This window comes from Lucilia cuprina, chromosome 5 (genome assembly GCF_022045245.1).
Source record: "Lucilia cuprina isolate Lc7/37 chromosome 5, ASM2204524v1, whole genome shotgun sequence".
NCBI lineage: Eukaryota > Metazoa > Arthropoda > Insecta > Diptera > Calliphoridae > Lucilia > Lucilia cuprina.
Genome location: NC_060953.1, coordinates 70471787 through 70493528, shown reverse-complemented (window position 1 = coordinate 70493528; position 21742 = coordinate 70471787). Strand labels below are relative to the sequence as shown.

Below are 21742 nucleotides of genomic sequence, written 5' to 3'. Positions count from 1 at the left end.
TGTATAGTACAACAATAATTATAATTAGTATTATCCACTCCTTCATTAATATACTTTCGTTCATTGTGTATAGGAGTTGCCAATCGTGGGACTATAGTGACGAAATTCGACATAAACAAGTTTTGAATGGGCAAATTTTTGTGAGGATGAGTCTATATGACCCTACCCCCGGAATTAATTTCCCTTCAGAAAATGATTTTACCGCTTATAACTAGCTTAAAATAGAACATTTGTTCGAATTTTCAATACTAATTGAAACTCTGTTTGTAAATTAAAATTCAACAACAACAAAAATGAAATGTCAGTAATTAGAAAAAAATATTTTTTTCTAGTTTAAGAAAATTAAACAAAATTTTATGTGAAAAGTGAGATAAAATTATTTTAAAAAATTAGAGTTTTTGTGCACAACCGTAATTTCGCGTACAATCCTTAAAAGTGGCCAAAAAAGGAAGTTAAACATTTGACTGTTTTGACAAGTTTAAATTTCTCACAAGAGAGTCAAATTCACACGACACTCGTAGATGCGAGAGAGTAATTTCCTTTATATGAGAGTCGGACTACTTGTTATACTTTGCCTTTAACATTCTATTTTTTACTTAACATTTCGACTAAATCTTATTTATTACTTTATTATTATTATTTTCCCTAGAAATTAAGATACAATTTAATAAGAAAATATAATATAATTTAACACAAGCCCGTAACCACTGAACACTAACGCTTGTATTTATAAAAAAATCTTATTTTGCTTTTAATGCACTCAATAGTTAAAGCACACTTTAGCCTTAAAAACCATTAATAAAATTGTGATATTCATAAACAAATAATAAACGTATATTAACTATTGTGCTGATTTATGTTTAAGTTGGCAGCACTGTACAATATGACTGTCATTTTATGTGTTAGTGTTGCGTACAATTAGGATAAAATATTCGTTGATTCGGTTTTCTTAATTTCATATTTTTGTTTATAATAGATTTTTGACAATAAAAACAAACTTTTAAGAAAAATAAATATATATATGGCTTTAATAAATGTCTATTTAGTTCAGATGTATAAATATAACATATAATTTCTAATTATTATTAAAAGTATCCGAATAACGGATATTTTGCGACAAAATATACATCACTATGACACATTTTCTTTTTTTTACTTATTTTCCTTGTAATTTTTGATAAATTTTTGCAAATATTGATAAATTTCTTTGATATTTGACTAATTTTAATGCCGGCGAATATATTTTGCATTAGTATAACACTAATCAATATAATTTACATGGTAAATTACTTTATGGCATTATATTTAACCAACAAACTTTGAAAAAGCCAAATCAAATGATTTTGTCCATCATTTGGTAGACAGACGGGCACTTCCAAATTGCCTAAAAATAGTGCTGGACAATTGGAATATTGTCAAATATTCATGCATTAATCCAATAATGCCTAGATTTGAGTTTTTTCCTCAAAATATAATCGTTTAAAAATTTTCTGGGATTTTATTTACAAATTTGTAAACGTTAAAATTAGAATTTTTAGATTTTATTTTAAAAGAAACCATAATTAGTTTTCGCAATCAACCTAAAATTACCGGAAAAATCTTTATCTGAGAAAAAAATTGTTAAAAATCAACTTATTGTTGGCTTAAAGAAGGGTTGAGCCTACAATAAAATTCTTCTAATTGTCAATGGTTTATTGAAGGTGTTTTAAGCTATTTCACGTTTATAAATACGATTTTCCTGAATTTTGCCTAAAATTGTTTAATAAACCTAAAATAAGTTTTTATAAATACAGCCGTAAGAAGTGAAACGCTGTCATTTTTTTACAACAACAACGTTACGCTCTTTTCACAGACGAGTTCTGTGTAACTCCAACACATATGTAAGAAACTTACTCTCTCTCCAAACTTCAAAACTTAGTCGCGAAAATTCTTGGCTTATAGAACTTGAAAATATTTTTTATCACTTAACGTTATATTTTATTATTTTTTGCACACTTTAAATATATTTAATAGCCCGAAAAGATTTAATTTTTTACAAACGAAAAAAATATTTTTTATTTTTTTGACATTAAATTTTTTTGGTTGAAATTAAAAAGAAAAAAGAACAATGTTGTAAATTTTCGTATGGTACGAAAAAAATATTTCAACTAACTTAATTATTATTTCAATATTGCAGATTAAAAACCAAAGATACGTTCATATATAATGTTTATAGATAAATTATGTTGCAAAATATTTAAAGAAATCTTTTAAACTATAAATTCAAACGTAATAATTTTTTTTCAAAATTTTTAAATCCGATTTTTTGCAACTATGTTGGCTTGAGAATTCTACTAATACATTCTTAGAGTTAGGTACCTACTGACAGTAGACTTAGGTACTTTTTGACAGCGTTTCACTTCTTATTTATTCTTTGCCCGTAACTTTTATTAAGAAGAAGTATGAAACAAAAAATTCCATCGTTTCTTGATTTGTGAATAAAAAAAGTGTTTCTGTAATTTAAGGTGAGAAGAGGTAGCACAAATTAAGTTTTTATTGGACATTTCCAATAAAACAGCTGTCAAAAATATAAAATAAATAAGAAGGTAACAAAAATTGGTAACCAATTTTATAAACGAAGAATAAATAAATAAATAAATAGGAATTATATAAAAAGTGTTAAAAAAATTATCCAAATAAATTCTTTCCTTGCAAATTCTAGGTTTATGCCTAAATACTTTTTTGCTTCAGTTTATTGGAAATTCCTCCAATTTGCTAAAACTTAGTGAATAATAATAATTTTAATCTTTATTAATTATTAAAATATCATTTTTTATCATTTTAAAAAAATTATGTTTAAAATAAAATTAACTTTTTTCATTTTACTTAAAATGTGAGTTTTTTATATGAACTGTCAACATATGAGAAACTTCTCACAAAATTTTTTTACAGAAACACTTTTACTCACACATTGCCAATAACTTGCGTCAAAGAATTTATAGTTCTCACAAAAAGTAATTACTGAAACATTTGCTTTTTTAAGCCTAATTTTTTTGTTTTATTTTTAAAAAACGTGTTATTCTACAGATTTTATTTATATTTTCATCATTAAACTCTATTTTATTAAAATTGATAAATATGCATTAAATAAAGAATATGAAATTCGAATTCCAAAATTTTAAGTATTAAAAAAGGCATAATTAATTAAAGTGAATGTTTTTCAAGTTTTAAAATATGTAAAATCAAATTTGAGAACAAAATCACTTCTAAGTTGATTAATCGTCATTTAAAAATCAGATCAGTTTATTTTGCAGTATTGTCATGGTGCACAGCAACAATAAACTAAACCTAAATTATTAAACTAATCCTAAACTAGTACTTACTTAGGAGCACCATTCGACAAATAATTTAAATTAATGTCTAATCGTAAACCTAAAAACTGGCTCTAAATATCATAAATAATAGAATAATCAGTTTTCACATATAACTGACAAGTTTTCTTGCTAACTTGTATGTTGTGTTCCTAATACTCGGAACAGTTTCTTGATTTGTGAAATATCAGCTTATCTTGAAGTTATAGCAAAAACCATAAAATTAATATCGTTAAATACATAATTCGGAATATTTAACACTTAATTAGCAAAAATAATAATATTAATAATAATATAAAAATTGAAAAAAAAAGAATACAAAACAATTATTTACTCTCACAACTGAAACGAATTCTAAATTATTATTAGCGGTTATTAGTCATATAAGTAATTTAATTAAATAGAAGTTTTTGACAAATAGCATTAAATTTAAGATCAAAGATTGTATTACAAAAAAAAATCAAAATTAGAAAAATATAACAAAAAATCCTGATAGCTCAAAATATTATTAAAATACTTAAATAGAACACTATAAATATGTATATTAAATAATTAAAAATTGTAAATTTATTAAACGTATATATAAACTGAATATGCAATATAACACAATTAAAATAAAAGAGTTCATTAAAAATAAAAAAGTTTATATATAAATGTCCTTATTTGGTTAAATATTTAGGTAATATTTTACTAATTATGAATGAAACCATAATGTGTTATATATCGTTGTAAAGCTAATGAAAATATGCGTATAAATAATAAGTTATATAAATATAAGAATTCCTGGGGGAAAATTGAGATTAAAATATTAAAATAAAATACAAAGCATTTCGAATTTCGAAAAACTGAAAAAAGCGTTTTTAATGTAATAATTTCAATAAATTACATTAAATACATAATTCTACGAAAAACATTTAAATGCTAAAAATTTTCAGAGAAATCACATATTTTGTAATAATTTTTGAGTCGTATACAAAATTGTGTTAGGTTGCGCCTCTTAAAGACCTTTCATTTGATACAAAATTTTCATATGGTGTATTTGCCAAAAACATGAAAAAAGTCATAAAAACCTTAAAACAGGACCTTTTTATCCATTAATCCAGCACGCTAAATATTGATTTTTTAAGAGGGCTCAAAGGGGAGTATGGCCCTATCCTTAAAAATGTTGGTAGGGGGAGTTAAGTCTTCTTCAATATTATTTAGAATTTAAAAGTGTTATTAGTGTTTGTAAGTGAATTTTGACCTTTTAGTCATTTTCTGAAGGGGAGTTTGTATGGGGGATAGGGTCAAATGAAGCCCGATCATTACAAAAATCGGTAGTGTCATTTAAAGTTCTATAAAACTAAGTTTTGTCGACTTTTGTTAACATAATAGATCATTTAAATTAATTATAAGCCAAAAGGCCCTATTTGGGGGGTACGGTTGTATGGGGGCTAGTCGAAATAATGGACCGATTTTAACCATTTTCAATAGGCTTCATCATCTTGTGCTAAAAGAAGCGTGTGTGCCAAATTTCATTCAATTATCTGGAAAATTGCGGCCTGTACCTTGCGCACAAGGTTTACATGGACAGCCAGCCAGCCAGACGGACATAGCTTAATCAACTCAGAAAATAATTCTTAGCCGATTGGTATACTTTAAGGTGGGTATAGGACGAATATTTTTGTATGTTACAAACATCAGCACAAACCCAATATACCCTCCCCACTAAAGTGGTGTAGGGTATAATTATGAGAAATGGTATCGTAAAATGAATTAAATTTTCATTTTCACCTCCACTTCACGCTTCACAATCGTATTTGAGTTATTTCCTTGCCATGTTGTCTTTACGTTATCTCAACCATTCTGAAAGAATTGACGCATTTTGCAGACTTATCATTCCACCTTTGTAGATCTGATTACAACACGCTGTTATCTTTAAAATTTAAATTTTAAAGTTTCATTATTTTGCTTTAGATAAGATCCCCTGGACTGAGGAAGAATTATATTTGCCGATAGATGGCGACACTAATCATACGTTGCATTGCATAAGCCATAAAAGGTCTTATTGATGAATTTAATTTCTTTTTCCTTCTTTTTACAAATATGGGTCTTAGTATATGATTTTCCTACTGCAATTATTTTTAACCATTTTATTGGAATTTCTGGTACTTTTTCTCTCAAGTTCTTAAAAGAAATTTACAGTTAACAATCACTAAATATATACATACATATCGTCCCTGTTTTGAATGTTAGAAAAATGTGGGTTTTAACAAAGTTTTCAGAAAAGCAAAAAAAAGTTTTTAATACGTTTTCGCAATTTAAAAAAATCCACATAGGACTGATTTGGAAAACAATTTTTATATTGAAATATTCTTCCCACTTTATGTACAGATTTTAAGATATCGTTTGAAATTTAAGAGACTTTAGCAGATGTTAGCATCACATCCATAACATCGTCTAAATCGTTCATCTAAATAAAGATCTAAAAGTCACGGTTCTACCAAATATGTAGACTAATTTCACAAAATTGTTGTTTAAAGTTTTAAAAATTACAGCCTTCTTCTTTTTTTCATATAAGTACCGCAAGTACTTTAAATAAAAAGTTTCATAAAAATATTAACGGTAGGACAGACGAAATTGAATCGACCTATAAAGTGATTTAAAGTTGATGAGTATTATATTAACTAGTTTAAATAAAATATTATTTTGTGCGGATTTATGATTTAAATCAATATAATTTAAAAAAAGTTTTGATTTTGCTCTATCATCAAAATGATACTATTGATTAACTTTAATGAATTCGATTAAATTGTTGTAATTTTAAATATCGACTAAAAAATAATTATTCCAAATGAAGATTTATGTAAATTGTTTTTACTGAATGTACAAAAAACTATCATACATAACTAAAATACATGAAGTATGTATGTATGTATGTATGTATGTATGTATGTATGTATGTATGTATGTATGTATGTATGTATGTATGTATGTATGTATGTATGTATGTATGTATGTATGCTTTTTTAAATACATTTTTTAAATACATTAGGGATATAATGCGTCTAAATTAGCATCCCATCCCACAAAATATCTAAAAGACACTATATTAAATTGCGTACACATATTTTTGAATGAGAACTTTTTTACTTACGTAGGTCCACATAACAGAGATGAGTAAATTCCCGTCCATTTTGTGTTTGAATTGAAATAACAAAATTTTTTATAAAATAATGAAAAAATTCTTTTATGCAAAAGTTTTAAACTGTTTTTTCTTTTTTATTTTATTTTTACAAATGTCAAAATATTAAAAATTTTAAAAATTCAAAAAGCAATTAAAAAAAGTAATCCTATTAATTAAAAATATAATTAAATTAAAATTTAATACCGATTAACGCTTTTATTGAAAAAAATGACTGAATATTTTTTTCTGTGTATGTAAAAATTTAAAAATTCAAAATTTTTGTAGGCAACCTTAATGCACACACAATTTTTTTTATAACGATTATAGCTTATTGAGCAAAACTGAACATGAACATTAACTTTATTGTAGTAATTCTTACACATTCATGTTCGTGCAAAAGTAAAATCTTAAAAAAAAAATAATATTAAATACAATGTCCACATTGTACATACAATCAATAAAAATCAAATTTTAATTAATGAATATAAATGCTTGAACCATACATTACTTGGTAATAAGTTGTTGTTATCAATAACATTTATTATTTTTTAATAGAATTGTAGCCAATTGTCTATTGCGTATTGTCTTTATAAGGAATTAGTTAGTGTTTCTAACCCTAGTCGATTTTGTAATTTTTTTTCAAGAAATTTTGATATTTACATATGTGTAGACACCATTCCAGATATAATGATAAAATAACTTTTTAATGGAGCATTGAGTGAGAGAATAGACTAAAAACCCTAAAAAATTACTGTAAAAAAATCCACCAGTTATTTTTTGATCATCGTCGAACAAAAAATAAGTAGTTATTCACCAAAAGTAACTACTTACACCTTTCTCCAACATTACTTGCCTACTTACCGGGTAAGTAAAGATTTGGCTGGAATCTTTCATAATCCGTTGAGAAACTTATAATCGGTTGAAATCCATGATGGCCTATTAATTTCATTTAGAATATTAGTTTATTAACTGATCTAACAATATTGACTCTTCTATGGACTAGTTTACTGCCTAGAGCAATCCCGCAAAAACATTGAAATAACTTGTACTTATCTACAAACTTACTTTTTAATGACTACTACATACCGTCTACATTATTTAAATGGAGCCTTTTAATGACTTACACTATACAACTATATTTGTAAGTACTTTAATTTTATGCTTTGACTTTTAGATCTCGTATTTTGTACAAATAGGACTACTTACTTATATCCTTATTCGCTAGTGATCATGGTAAGTACTTCTTTAACTCTCTACTTGTAAGCGGGCGTGGTAAGTACTTGCCTACCAACGTCATCACCGTGTTGATATAATGACATAAAATGGCATTATTTTAGTACATTTTCGCATTTCATTCATGATAATTGCAACTTTAGCTGGGAACAAGTAAGAGTGCTGTTGTTGCTTATTTAACAAAGCATGAAATTTTTTGATGAAATTTTCAGAGAATGCCTTGGATTTTTGCTCATATCTCCGTTATTTACCGGCCGATTTTGCTGATTTTAAATAGCGATCTTCTCGAAAGCATGTCTAACAGAATTATTGAAGATTCGGATCTCGCCGATATCTGGGGTCCTCTAAAAACTGATTTCAACAGACAGACGGACATGGCTTAAGGATCCAGAATATATATATACTTTATATCATAGAAATTACAAACGGAATGACAAACTTATACATATATACCCTTCTCACGAAGGTGAAAGGTATAATAAAATTAAGTAATTAATATCATATCGTCGTATTGGTAATGTAGTTTTTTTTGTTGTCAAAAATTACTAAATGTATAAATCAATTTCAAAATTGTTATTTAGTTTATATGAAAAAGTCTTCATGATGGGTTTCAGTAAACAACGAAAATGGATTTTGGTACAAAACAATACAAACCACATTTCTCAGATAATTGTAAAAGTAAATATTATACCAAATTGTTTATAACTAAATAATGTTATTTTAATTTTATTATTTCTTTATTTAACTAAATATTTATGTATATAACAGGTAAATACAAACATAAATACATTGATATACAATTAGTATTTGCAGATAAATGAAACATTTTGTGTTCAAAAGTAATTGAAAGTTACAAACCAGATTATTTCCACACAAATATTTAAAAAAAATACTTTTTTTATTAAACTACATTATAAGAGGGAAATAAATGTGCCATACAATAATTTACAAACATACATACATGGATAGATAGATATGTATGTAGATACTCTTGTTGCAGTTACTCTTTAGCAAGTAAAATTATTTGTGGCATACGTGAGATGATGAAACGGAATAAAATTAGGACTCTCGTATACTTGCAACACCAAAACTTATTACAAATCACAGTCTTTGTTGGTTTATTTTGTTTAAAAGAATTTTTTTCATTTCACTTCGGTTTGATTTATGTTTGTTAATTTATTCAGTTGTATTGTTTGTGTTACTTTTTTTATAAATAATAATTGTTTAAGTTAAGTTTTTTTTAATTAAATTTACAAATTAAATGACAAGGGATTGTTAGATGAAATGAATTTTCAACAAGTTATGTAAACAAAAGGTAATCAGTAGGAGTTAACAATAGTTGTGAGGGTGTGAAGGAATTGCCCAAATGTTTATGGATTTTCTAAAGGACCCACATATTGACCGTTTTGATTAGCTTGACGTTGATTCTCTAATCTCTTGGCAAATTCTGGATCACTTTTAGCTCTTTGTTCCAAGCGTTCCTGTTGCAATTTGATGCCTGCATAGATTTGATCTAAACCCTTTTGAATTTCATCGGGTATAGCTGGTGGTGTAGTAGGTATATGATCGCCTGTGGCACGGAAACCATGTTCATCGGCTGTATACTGAACATTAATGGTTTCACCTTCTGGTGATTGGTAAGAATATTGACCATGTTGTACTAACACTCCATTCGGATTGACCTCAGAGAAATCCTTTAGAAATCCAGTCTCTTCGTGTATGATATTGTTACCCGTCTCATATTCGGTCTTGTAGCTGCCATCTTCACTTTGTTCTTTGTTGTATTTTAAAATGGGTATCCAAGTGGAAGTTTCTCGTCTCAACTGATGATCGGCCTTTTCGTCATTCGGTATAATGTTGACATTATTGGGACGATGTTGAGGCTGAGGTTTTGCCGTACCGGTTACGAATATTGTACAAACGCACACAGTAAACAACTACGTAAAGGATTTAATGGAAAAAAACAAATTTTAACATATTAGAAAAAAACCCGTTATTTACACTTTTATAGTTTAAATTATTTTTATTTTACTTACAAACACTTTCATTTTCTTTCTTTATTTAATTTTTCTTTTTTTTTTATTTTTATTCAAATTATCTTTTCCTTTTAGGATTTTTATTTCTTTTCTCTTTTATTACACACACAAATATTTCTATAAAATCCAATACACTAGATGATATCCAATTTTCAGTTGAAGTATTCGCGTTTAAGCGGTTTTTGGCGGAGTGAAAGCAAAATTTGAAAAAAGACTGTTCAACAAGAAGCCCTATTTAAGCTATTTATACTGTTATGACTGCGCCTCCTTTAAGCCATCCAATAAACGAAACAACTAATGTGAGCCAACAAGCCAAGCAGCCATCTAGTCAGTCTCGTCACACAGTCACAAACTCACATACACAAGATGCCTCTTAAAGCCCACCATACATACATACTAATACAATAAAAGTTATTGGAGTGGCTGATGCCACTACCACAAACATGTGTGGGTTAGATTGTTTTTTTAAGGTGACCACTAGGTGTTTTCTATGAGACTTTGAACAGGGTAGAGTTAAGATACATAGTTTTAACTCGAGATCTAAACATCAAGCCTATTATACACCCAAAAATTTTCGGTTTGAAAAAAGAAAGGAATTATAGTGGGGGCGAAGCCGACCATATACTAACCTACACCTGTTACAAAAATAAAGTGGAATTTAGTTTTCATAATAAAGCATTTAAGTTAAATTGTACCTTGCCTCACATATATTTAAGCCATTTTTTGTTGAAGAAAATTGTAGACATTTAAGTCAAATTTTGAATGGGATTTTTTATAAAGGGCTAGGGTCTAATGAGGCTCTATAATTAAAAAATTCATGGCAGTCATCAAGACAAAAATATAACTAGGTTTTGCTACTTTTTGTCGTGATACGAGTGTATTAAACATAATTATGAACTTCATTTGTATGGGGGCTAGGTGAAATAATGGACCGATATTAACCATTTTCAATTCCTTGGAACAATAGAAGATCATGAACTAAATTTCATTAAATTATCTAAAAATTGCGACCTGTAGTTTGATTACAAATTTTTCATGGATGGATGGACAGACGGACGGCCATGGGTAAATCGACTCATACTTAATATGAGTCTGAGCCGATTAGTATACTTTAAGGTGTGTATAAGACTAAGGCGCAATTTACATGAAGACTTTTCAGACGTCTGTTTTTTCCAATTCTCTTTTGAGAATCTTCAAAAAAATCATTAACATTTATACGGGTGATTTTTTACATGCAACTATGCATGTCTTTTTTGATGTTTAATTGTATAATCCTTTTTAATTACTTATTCGTAGTAAAAATAAAATGAAATTTTTAACATAAAAAACCATTTAATTTGATTTAAAAAAATTAGTATATAGTATTTTTTTAATGCAAATTTTAATGTTTTCATGTAAAAAAAGACATATTTATTTATTTTACATGAGCATAATATAAACAGTACGAATCAGTTTAAAGAGGAATGTCAAAAACAATCATGAAAATCCCAAATCATGTTTGTTTTCTTACCCCCCATTCTCCTCTTCCCCGCTCACCACCAATCACCGACAAACATGAAAACAGACGTCTGGGCAAACATGAAAAAAAATCATCGTGTAAATTGGGTGTAATATTATTGTGCGTTACAAAACATCAGCACAAACCCAATATACTATTCCCTCTAAAGAGGTGTAGGGTATAAATACTCCATGCGGCCTATCTAAATATACAAGAATACAATGTCTTACACTGATAATAAAAATATTTTGTAGGAAATTTACCCACAATGTCATAGAAATGAAAGAAGGAAAAAGGTGGCAAGTAAAGGAGTTAGATTGGAAGAGATCAGATTTCAAATTTAATTTTGTCTGTGAAACTGATTTTAATAATCCAATGTGGAGAAGAGACTAACGGCCAATCAGGCAAATGCTGAATTGATACTTTTCGCCAGAAGATATACATTTTCAGAATTAATAACTTCAAATGGATTAAGACCTTTGAAAATGGCAGCCCTGCATTATGCACTGGATGTACATATATATGTTCAGACATATTTTTATTAAAGACCTATTGTTTACTTGTCTGTTATTGCAGGATATATCAACTCTGATGTATATGTTCAAGATTTCTTGTTAATATAATTTGGGGCGAGGCCAAGTTATTAATGAGTGAGAAATAAAAAAAAATCAAGTTTTGAACGGTTCCTTTAGCTAACTTCATTTATTTAACTAATAACATAGTAAGTTGGTTAGTTAGTTAATTAGTTAGTTAGTTAGCTAGCTAGTTAGATAGATAGATAGATAGATAGATAGATAGATAGGTAGATAGATATATATATATATATATATATATATATATATATATATATATATATATATATATATATATTATATATATATATATATTATATATATATTATATATATATATAGATAGATAGATAGATAGATAGAGATGATAGATAGATAGATAGGTAGGTAGGTAGATAGATAGATAGATAGATAGATAGATAGATAGATAGATAGATTATAGATAGATTGATAGTTAGTTTGCTTGCTTGTTAGTAATTTATATACGACATCGTGGCGTTTGGTACTTTGGTGGTTTTACCAGTGCGTTCAGTTGGGAATTGAACCCAAAACCTTCCGTCTACAAGACTAAAAACACTAACCATCGGAGGCTATTCATACTACTAATAACTTAATATAAATAAAAAAGATGGATCTTAATGCGAAAGTTTTGGTCCCCTCATTCAGTTTTTAGACAATTTGGCAATTCTGAAGGTGATATCTATCTGGTAACCTTAATTAATCATTGATCATTAATTTTGGTGGATTTCCACGAGAGCTAACTATTTGTGTGACTGTCTGCATTTATTTGTTGCCGGTGTACACTCTATTCCATAATGCAGACTCAGCCGTCAAGTTTTCATCTGTCTTTTTGCAGTGATTTGGTAATTGTTGTGTATTTACATTCATGTTTTTTAATATTTATACATATATTAGCATTCAGCATTCCTGCTTTTCCCGTTTGCACTATACAGTGCATCCAACAGAAAAACGTTTGTATTTGACTACATCGTCTTAGAATATTATAAATACCCAGAATATATGTATGTATGAACTTATGTGAATCTACGACAAACGAAATGACAAAATCAGATCACCCTAATATTGATGAGCATAAAAAGAGATAATATATCCATAAATGAGTGTTTATGCAATCCGAAAAAAACTTGACATAAAAATCCAAATTTTTAAACTAAAACTTATCTTGGATGCACATATTCCATATTGAAAATTTTATAAATATCAATATTATCTAGCTATGCGTTTTAGATAGTGAAGAGTTAAAATGCATACTCTCCTTTTTTGATAATTTCTTAAGAAAAACTCAAAAACTACATTTAATATTATAAAAAGCCATTTCTCTAAACATTTTTTAATAGAAAATATTTTCATATTGAGTTATTTAAAAAAAAAATAATAAAATAAAACTTCAGAATAATTTTTATTTTTCATTTAAAAAAATAAAACTTTACATTGATTTTTATTTTATAAAAATATACAGATCAAAAATAATCGTTATGAATTGAACAAGAAAATAAAACTTAAAACTCAAAGAATAATAATTAAAATTAAGTTTTTTAAATAAAACTTAAAAAATAAAAATCATTGTTTTAGCCGATAATGCATCTTTAGAGAAAACAAATGGTATATTCAAATAAGTTTTACTCTTAATCCTTGTATTTGATTTTTTTGTTATAAATTTTAAAAGCATTCATTATTTTCTGTCCCTGTTAAAAACAGTCTATTGTAATGTATTTCATGTTTATTGGTACAATATTATACAAAATTATAGAAAAAATTTATTCCATTTCGGTATCGCCATTTCGTTTCAAAAATATTTACAAATATTAAACTTATTGCAAATTTTAAATATAATAGACTTCATTCAACTTTACCTAAACAGTAATTAATTATTTATCCTCTGATTTGAAAGATCATTCTGCAAGTGGGGACTTTCAACTACTTCTACTACTAGTATTTTTATACCCTACACCACTTTATGTCCAGTTAACGAATGGACATGACGGCCCTAATTAACCAAAAATTCAACTCCTCCGACCAAAATTCGCGATTTTATTGACAAAAAAAAAAAAAAAAACAACAGGTCATTGGTATATACTCCAGTCAACTACCATAACAACTGATTGGTTTCACTATTAAACGACATGTTTATTTACTACAAAGAAAATGCGTTGATAGAAACAAACTTTTCAATTTAAATAGTTTATTGCTTCTCCTTTAAAATTTAAAGAATGTTAGATAGGGCCGTTTGCGTTTAAGGTGACGATATATTCATATGTATTTATATAGTTTTCTACTACATTAATAAATTATACGGTTCTTATATAAACTTGGAAAACGGTGGCAGACTAACATGTGCAAGTAGGACCACTGACCATTTTACTTAGACACGTGATAACAGTTTATTTTAGGAAGTATAAAATAATGCGATTTTACAAAAATTTAGGACCATAAATTTTTAAGATAGCTAATAAGTGTGCCTATAATTGTTTTAGGAATATTTTTATTTATAATGAGTATGATTTCGTGCTATAGTGCATTATTTTCCCATTGCACTAATATTTTCCAAGCTTAATATAGATTGTACTATTACCTAATTTGTCATAATTTTCATGTTATTTATAAGCAGTTAAAATATGCATATACACTGCTACACATTTACAAACTTGCTCTATGACCCATAGTGCAATATCGCACAGTGGTATATGAAAAAAAAGAGGGAAATAATTCGGTAACTTCTAAACGGTTAATCCGATTTTTGGTATGCACAAAGAGGAGGTGTTGTCGAGTTTAGGTTTTGAATTTGGACCTTATAGGCCAACCAGGGGCCCGGCGGGGGGTCCTCAAATTAGGACACCTCGGCTATGTTAAATTTTTAAAACGATCCTATTTCTTCATTTGAGTTCCGATTTAAAAAATTTCGTATATAGAATCTCCTCATCGAGCACTATAAAAATGTCGTCGTGGCAGTAAATTATCTCTTATAGTTTAGAGATATTTGAAAATTAAAATTTTTAAATTTTTACCGTCCTTACTTTAGTTTTTTGATATTAGCGGGTTTTATTTTATTTACTTAACAACAAGTTTATATATCAAGCAGTGAAAGAATTATGTAAAAATCACGACTGAGTCCAAAGTTATAGGCATTTTAATTTAAAAAATTGAAAAAAGGCGATTTTTTGCCATTTTTTTGGGAAAAAAGTATCTTTATAAGTTATCTAAAAAGTTTCTAAGAAGATGTATATAGAATTTATACTTTTCGGAAAGCTGACTTTACATAAAATACAATAAATGAAATGAGGACCAGGTCCATCCAAAAAAAACCTTTTTTTTATTGAAAATTAAATTTTGAGCAAAAATTCTCAAATCGCATAGTCGATATCAAATTATAGTGACCTGTTTTATATGACCCAATATGTTCCTTATCATTTTGTAACGGGTTTCGATAACCCCGCCCTTGGTATCGATATAATAGGCAAAAAACCAAAAAATTTCATTTTTGGGATTTTTAAAACTTTTTTGGGAATTCCGGGATTTCTGATAAGAAACTTCGAAATTTTTATTTAATTTTGGATTTTGAGTAAAAAATCTACCTAATTGTAAAATTTCATCAAAAAATATTCATAAATAAAATTTTTTATTGCAATTTGAAAAATTTGTATCTTTGCAAAAACTGAATAAAAAATCGGAAATATTTTTTAAATCGGAACTCAAATGAAGAAATAGGATCGTTTTAAAAATTTAACATAGCCGAGGTGTCCTAATTTGAGGACCCCCGCCGTGCCCTTGGTTGGCCTATAAGGTCTAAATTCAAAACTTAAACTCGTTAACACCTCCTCTTTGTGCATACCAAATTTCATTAAAATCGGATTAACCGTTTAGAAGTTATCGAATTATTTCCCTCTTTTTTTTCCTATACCACTGTGTATCGGTCTATAAGTAATTTCAGATTGTATCATTGGTCATATTTATGATCACAATGAGAAAAAAATGTGGTTACAATCCCCATATTTAGAATAGTATTCCCACCAAATTTTAGAATCAGACTTTATCTTTCATTATTTTGTAACAATACATTAAGTATACATTAATATTTTAAAGAAATTAAAGCCGTTTGTCTATATATAGAGCTAGTTGAAGCTTTTGCAGTGAAAATATAATGCATTATATTTCGAAAACATTTAATATTATTCAAAAATATTCCTCAAACCAAATACTCTATAGAAATTATAATAATATCAAAACGGTTTACCTAGTAAATTTTATGCGAGATATTCGCACAAAACTGATTTTTGTAACTTTTGACCTCCAATATCTCGTTTGTGCACACGATATTTTCCGAATTTTAAATGCATTATTCTACGAAACCCCGTTTTTTACCTGTATCTTAAAATTGAATTGAAGTGTTTGGCAAGTTTAATTTACATATGTATATTTATTTGAATTATTCGAATAAACCAAATAATAGTAACTATGTCATAGTTACACGCATTTAGTTATTACAACAATAGAAGAGGACACATCCACACATTAACGTCCCAAGAGACCGCCGACAATTCCATTACCAGCACCAGGAATAGCACCTTCAAGACCACCACCATTTGCTCCACCTAAAATTCCGCCGCCACCTAGAAGGCCACCAAGAAGAGGATTTCCGTTAAGATTTAAAAGACATCTAAAAAGCAAGCAATGATCATTGGTTTTGTTAGATTGTTAAGAAAAATATAAACCTTAGATCCAAACGTATGGCGTGTTGACAGGCCCATCGCCCAAGACACTGAAAAAATTAATTATAGATTACACAATAATGATTGGTATAATCGAAGGTACGGAATGTATGTATATTCATCACCATAATATTTTTAAATGAATTGTTAAATATCATATGTTCTGACGAAATTTTAGGGAATATATCGAACACAATTATAATGTAATGATTATACATGCATACATACATACCTACATACATACATGTGAAATAGCAATAGATTATAATTCGAATCACTTACTCTTAAAATCTGTTCGGTGGGTACTGGACATGTTGGAAGAATTACTGGTTTACCTACTAGTGGATTCTAAAAGTATTGTGTGCTATTTTAAATGGATTTGGATTTGAAAATAAAATCTATTTATCAGAACTTACAGTAGCATAAGCAGTTAACTATATAATAAAAATATAAATATTAAATATTATTTATTAATTTTTTGATAAAAATCTTACCAGACTGCAAATAGCAAATATAAATGTTATTATGAATTTGTTTCCCATAGTAAATAATAAATGTTAATCCTACACAAATATATCGGCTATATATACGATTTTAAATAGGGTCATTACTATAACGGTTATTGTTTATAACAGTTGTTCGTCTTTATTATTTAGGCCAACTTTGAAGGTAATTCATTAAAGGTTATTATTCAGGTCAGGATTGAAGCCCCAGAAACATAAGTATATACTAGCTAGTAAAAATGCAGATGTGTTTATTCAGCCCCAGGGTGCAGTACATACATACTTTGAATAGTGTTACTTCATACATTTTTCAGAAGTTAATTTTATAATATGAAATACAAATACAAATCTATAATAAATTCCAGAAGCTTTACGTTTTTTTAAAATTATGCAAACAAAATACTTTTTAATCAATCACATTAAAATTATTTCTAAATAAAAAATAAACTAATAAAATTATCTCTAAATAGGGAAATAAGCTAATCATTTTTTAATTTATTATAAAAATCTAAAGCAACATGTACTATTTTTATTTCTCAAAATGCTACATACATACCCAGCAAAAACTCAAATTAAAACTTAGGGGGTTAAAATTTACTTTGACTAATAAATCTTTTCCCAATAAATCTTTTGAATCATAATAAGAAAATTGTATCGCATCGTATCTTATGGAACGAGGTTTCCTTGTTGATCATTCTCTCTTAAATATTTGAAACTTCCTCAAAGTGAAAAAAGGATGCAGTATTTTATTTGTGTAAATTTTCTTTTCTTGAACGCTTGAGGCCGAAAAAAATAGATAATATGAAAAACACCGCATTATTATTTTAAACAATTTCTGTAAATTACAATTTGGCTCTATCCATTCCATATTAAGGAAAATCGATTTGTAACGGGTTCCTTTTGTCTGAGTTCGCACGCACTGGCAACAGACTTGTTCTCGTCTGATGGGGAAGTGAGGTTTAACTCAAGAGTAAAATTTTTTCAATATTTGGCACTATATATTCCCCTATTTTTTCAAAATGGAAATTTGTTTGCTTATTAATAAAATGCTTAATTAATACCATACCTATTAAATTTTATACATTTTAAGAAAAACATTATCTAATCAATTATTTTTAGTATTGGTAATTTTTTAAGTCAACGTATTTTGTTTTTTTAGGTTTTTTAATATTGCTGTATTATTTTTTAACATTTTACAATTTTATTACTCCTATATATTTAAATAACTAATTGGACATTTCTTAACCGATTTATTATCCCATATACTAATAAGAGTTTATCAATATCCGACTTAACATGAAATCCATTATTTCTCTGATTTTATTTCGAAAATAAAAAGTAATTTTAAATTAGATACATTATATACTAGAAAATCAATGGATATGGACCTAGGTTTTTGGTTCAAATCCATTGATTTTCTAGTATACAGAAGCCTCATCTATTTGAGGGGTACTGTTTGAATTTGTAAAGAATTGTATAATTTTGATTTTTATTTAATAAACCTAAACTAAGCCAATAAGCATTAAAAAAATTTAAAAAATTTAAAAAAAAATAAAAAAATTTAAATTCAAGTGCTTAAAATTTAATTGGAATTCAACTTTAATGTAAGTATTATTTTCAAGTTAAAGTAAAAAGCAAACACTTTTTCATGCAAAAAAATTTTCTTTTCAAACAAAATGGAAAAAATATATTTAGATATTCAAAATAATAAAAAAATTTGCAAATTGATTTTAAATTCACGTTAAAAATGCTACTTTTTGTGGTTAAATGTGAATTGAACGTATGTTGACATATATTGACATTTTTTATATGGTATAGGCAACATCAATACATCTTGACGTTATTTCAAGATTTTCGGTTATTTATTTGGATGTTGAAAGATTATTGAAAACATAGTGTAATAATTTTTTTGAAAGATTATTGAAGAACATAATATAATAATGTTATATTTAATTTGAACTCTATTTTTTAATTATCGCTAATAAAGGTTTGTTTCTACCAAAATATTTATTAATAGAACATCTTGAGTAGTTAGAAAAATATGTAAATAATATTTATATTACAAAAGGAGCTTAAATTTTATTAATTTATAGACAATATAATTCAACCCTTGAATAAAACTGTTATAACATTGTAATGTTCGACTTGAATTCAAGTTTCCTTTTCACTGAATTAAAGTGCACTACAAGTGTATTTCAACGCTTGAAATTTGAATGTTTGACTGGAATTCAATTTGTTTTACACTTGGATTCCAGCAAAAATGCTTATTGGGAAGTACCATCCTATCCACTCTAAGTATGGGGACATTCCCGGTCACCACTGTATAACTAATATATGTAAAAATCTTGATTTTCTACCTCATATAAATAAGTTCTCAGTTTCTCACATTGAGGATATGAAAAATGCTTAACACATGTTCTTTTAAGAATAACTTTTAAAACGTTATTAAAAAATAGTTAGAAAAAACCAACGAAATTAAATAGAATTCTAAAAGAGCATACAACACCAATAATTAGGTGAAGGATTAGGGATTAAATTAAAATTAATCCTCAAGAGTTGTTTTTAAGTACTCAATTAGTTAATTTTGTTTGCTAGTTAAGACGCCCAATGTAGGTGGTTAAAACTTGAACAAGAAATGTAAAAGTGTAAACAGCTGATGCCAAAAAAATAGTGCAATTTTTACTAAAATCACTATTGATTTATCGATTTGTATAATTTATAGGGACTTCACAATATATATTTTTTTCAAATTAAAGATTTCAATAATTTTCATTCAAAAAAACCCGCTGTAATAGATATTAATATTTAAAACAACAAACTCTAATTGCTTACAACCGTTCTTTCAAGCCTTTAATCGACGTAATTATGTTAAACTATACAATACATTGGAGAGTAAAAGTAAGTGCATGTTTGTAATTCATATTTTTGTGATTTCTTTGATATATAATATTTAACAAAATAAATTACCATCATCAATTTGTCTTTACTTTGAATACTCTTATACTCGTACTTAACCTGTCGCCAAAGCTTCTTCAAGTTCGTTGGTGTTACTCTGTATTATCCCAACCATATCTTTAGGATTCAAAATACAATCTCAATCAGATTGCGGATTTCAACAAGACGTCATCCAGCAGATAAATTAATTTTTTCTTAGTATAGTCGCTTTGGATACTGTAACCGTATAAAATCTTGGGGTAATATTAATTATTTAGCAAGATTTGCCTTGTTTTTTGCTTTGTAATATATTAGACCCAAAATAAATTTCAAAAATTTTAAATTTACTTTCTTGATTTCACTTGTATTTACTAGTGTACAAATCATAAGCTTGCACTCACTTATCCCCATCAGTGCTTATACTAATAACAGTTATTTAAACTAACAGCACAATCATTTGTATATAATGTTATATCTTTAGAATGATTTGATACATTAATTTCTAATTGCTTGAAAAAAATTGTTCTTGTTACACTTCTATCTGCCCCGCTAATAAATAAAATTTGTACATTTAATATTTCTTCATTAGTTAATGTTTGGCAGAATTACCACCATAATTGCCAACATATTGAAAATGAAGGATTGCTTAAATCTATGTTGAAGCCTCATCTCTAAATAGCCTACTATCATCATTATTGTAGTTTTTTTCATTTTTAGTGGCTCATCATTAAATGCACCACATACAAAATAAATACTTGTATATACAACGTAGTATAACGAAGTAGTGTGACCATTTTAGCATTTTTGCAGCTAGATTTAGCTGATTTTAGTAACAAACAAAAATGTTTTGGTTCAAAATATTCGTCCATTATTGCACCTAGCCCTCTATCTGTCTATCTATCTATCTATCTATCTATCTATCTATCTATCTATCTATCTATCTATCTATCTATCTATCTATCTATCTATCTATCTATCTATCTATCTATCTATCTATCTATCTATCTATCTATCTATCTATCTATCTATCTATCTATCTATCTATCTATCTATCTATCTATCTATCTATCTATCTATCTATCTATCTATCTATCTATCTATCTATCTAGCCTAACTTGTTATAATTAAAGAAATAATTATAACAAGTTAGGCTATGCTGAATCTCATAAACCTACGCGAAATAAACCAAATTAATTTCTTTGAATTACAAATAGTGTTTATAAAAAACTTACCTGGAAAACCGGTTTGTCGGTTAACCGATAACAAAAAACCGGTTAACCGAAATGTACGAAAATCTAAATCGAAATATTATAAATTGCTGAATAACACTTTTAGTTTTGCTATGTACAGATCTGAAGATGCAATTGACTAGTTAGGAACATGGAACTTCCATGATGGAAGTAGTTGAAATGTTAAGGAGGGATTAATTGACCTGTTAATATACTAGATATGAGAAAAATAATAACAATACATATTTGTAAAAAAATATTTTCTGCAATCTTTTTGAAGTAGATTTAAAAAAATTGCGTTTTTTGAGAGGTTTTCGCGGAAATAGTATTAAAATTTTTGTTTCGGTATTTCTGGTCCTTAAAACGACTTAGTGTATTATCCAAAATAATCTAAAAATTTCTGTAGTGGACCAAACTACTGTTCTGTATAACCTAAAAAGTATGAATTTTTTATACATATGTATACATACATACATACACACACACATACATACA

The 21742-nt window shown here is 27.4% G+C and overlaps 2 protein-coding genes across 2 annotated transcripts; both read right to left on the bottom strand.

The window, feature by feature from the left end:
* Positions 1–8447: 8447 nt before the first annotated feature.
* On the bottom strand, positions 8448–9866 carry LOC111689052 (endocuticle structural glycoprotein ABD-4). The gene is made up of 2 exons (XM_023451558.2): positions 9786–9866; positions 8448–9686 (listed from the first exon to the last, which is right to left on the bottom strand). Exons 1-2 carry the CDS (start codon positions 9795–9797, stop codon positions 9120–9122), a joined length of 579 nt encoding a protein of 192 aa, XP_023307326.2. The 5' UTR covers positions 9798–9866; the 3' UTR covers positions 8448–9119.
* A 6403-nt stretch (positions 9867–16269) lies between these two features.
* LOC124420331 lies at positions 16270–17138 on the bottom strand. Its single transcript, XM_046952774.1, has 5 exons — positions 17076–17138; positions 16998–17015; positions 16864–16929; positions 16585–16631; positions 16270–16529 (listed from the first exon to the last, which is right to left on the bottom strand). Exons 1-5 carry the CDS (start codon positions 17121–17123, stop codon positions 16385–16387), a joined length of 324 nt encoding a protein of 107 aa, XP_046808730.1. The 5' UTR covers positions 17124–17138; the 3' UTR covers positions 16270–16384.
* Between the last annotated feature and the right edge of the window lie 4604 nt (positions 17139–21742).

Coding starts and splice junctions, on each gene's coding strand:
- LOC124420331 (XM_046952774.1), bottom strand. CDS start 17,123: ATGGGAAACAAATTCATAATAACATTTATATTTGCTATTTGCAGTCTG. Junction 16,632..16,863: donor CCACCGAACAGATTTTAAGA/GTAAGTGATTCG, acceptor TAATTTTTTCAG/TGTCTTGGGCGATGGGCCTG. Junction 16,530..16,584: donor GCCATACGTTTGGATCTAAG/GTTTATATTTTT, acceptor CTTGCTTTTTAG/ATGTCTTTTAAATCTTAACG.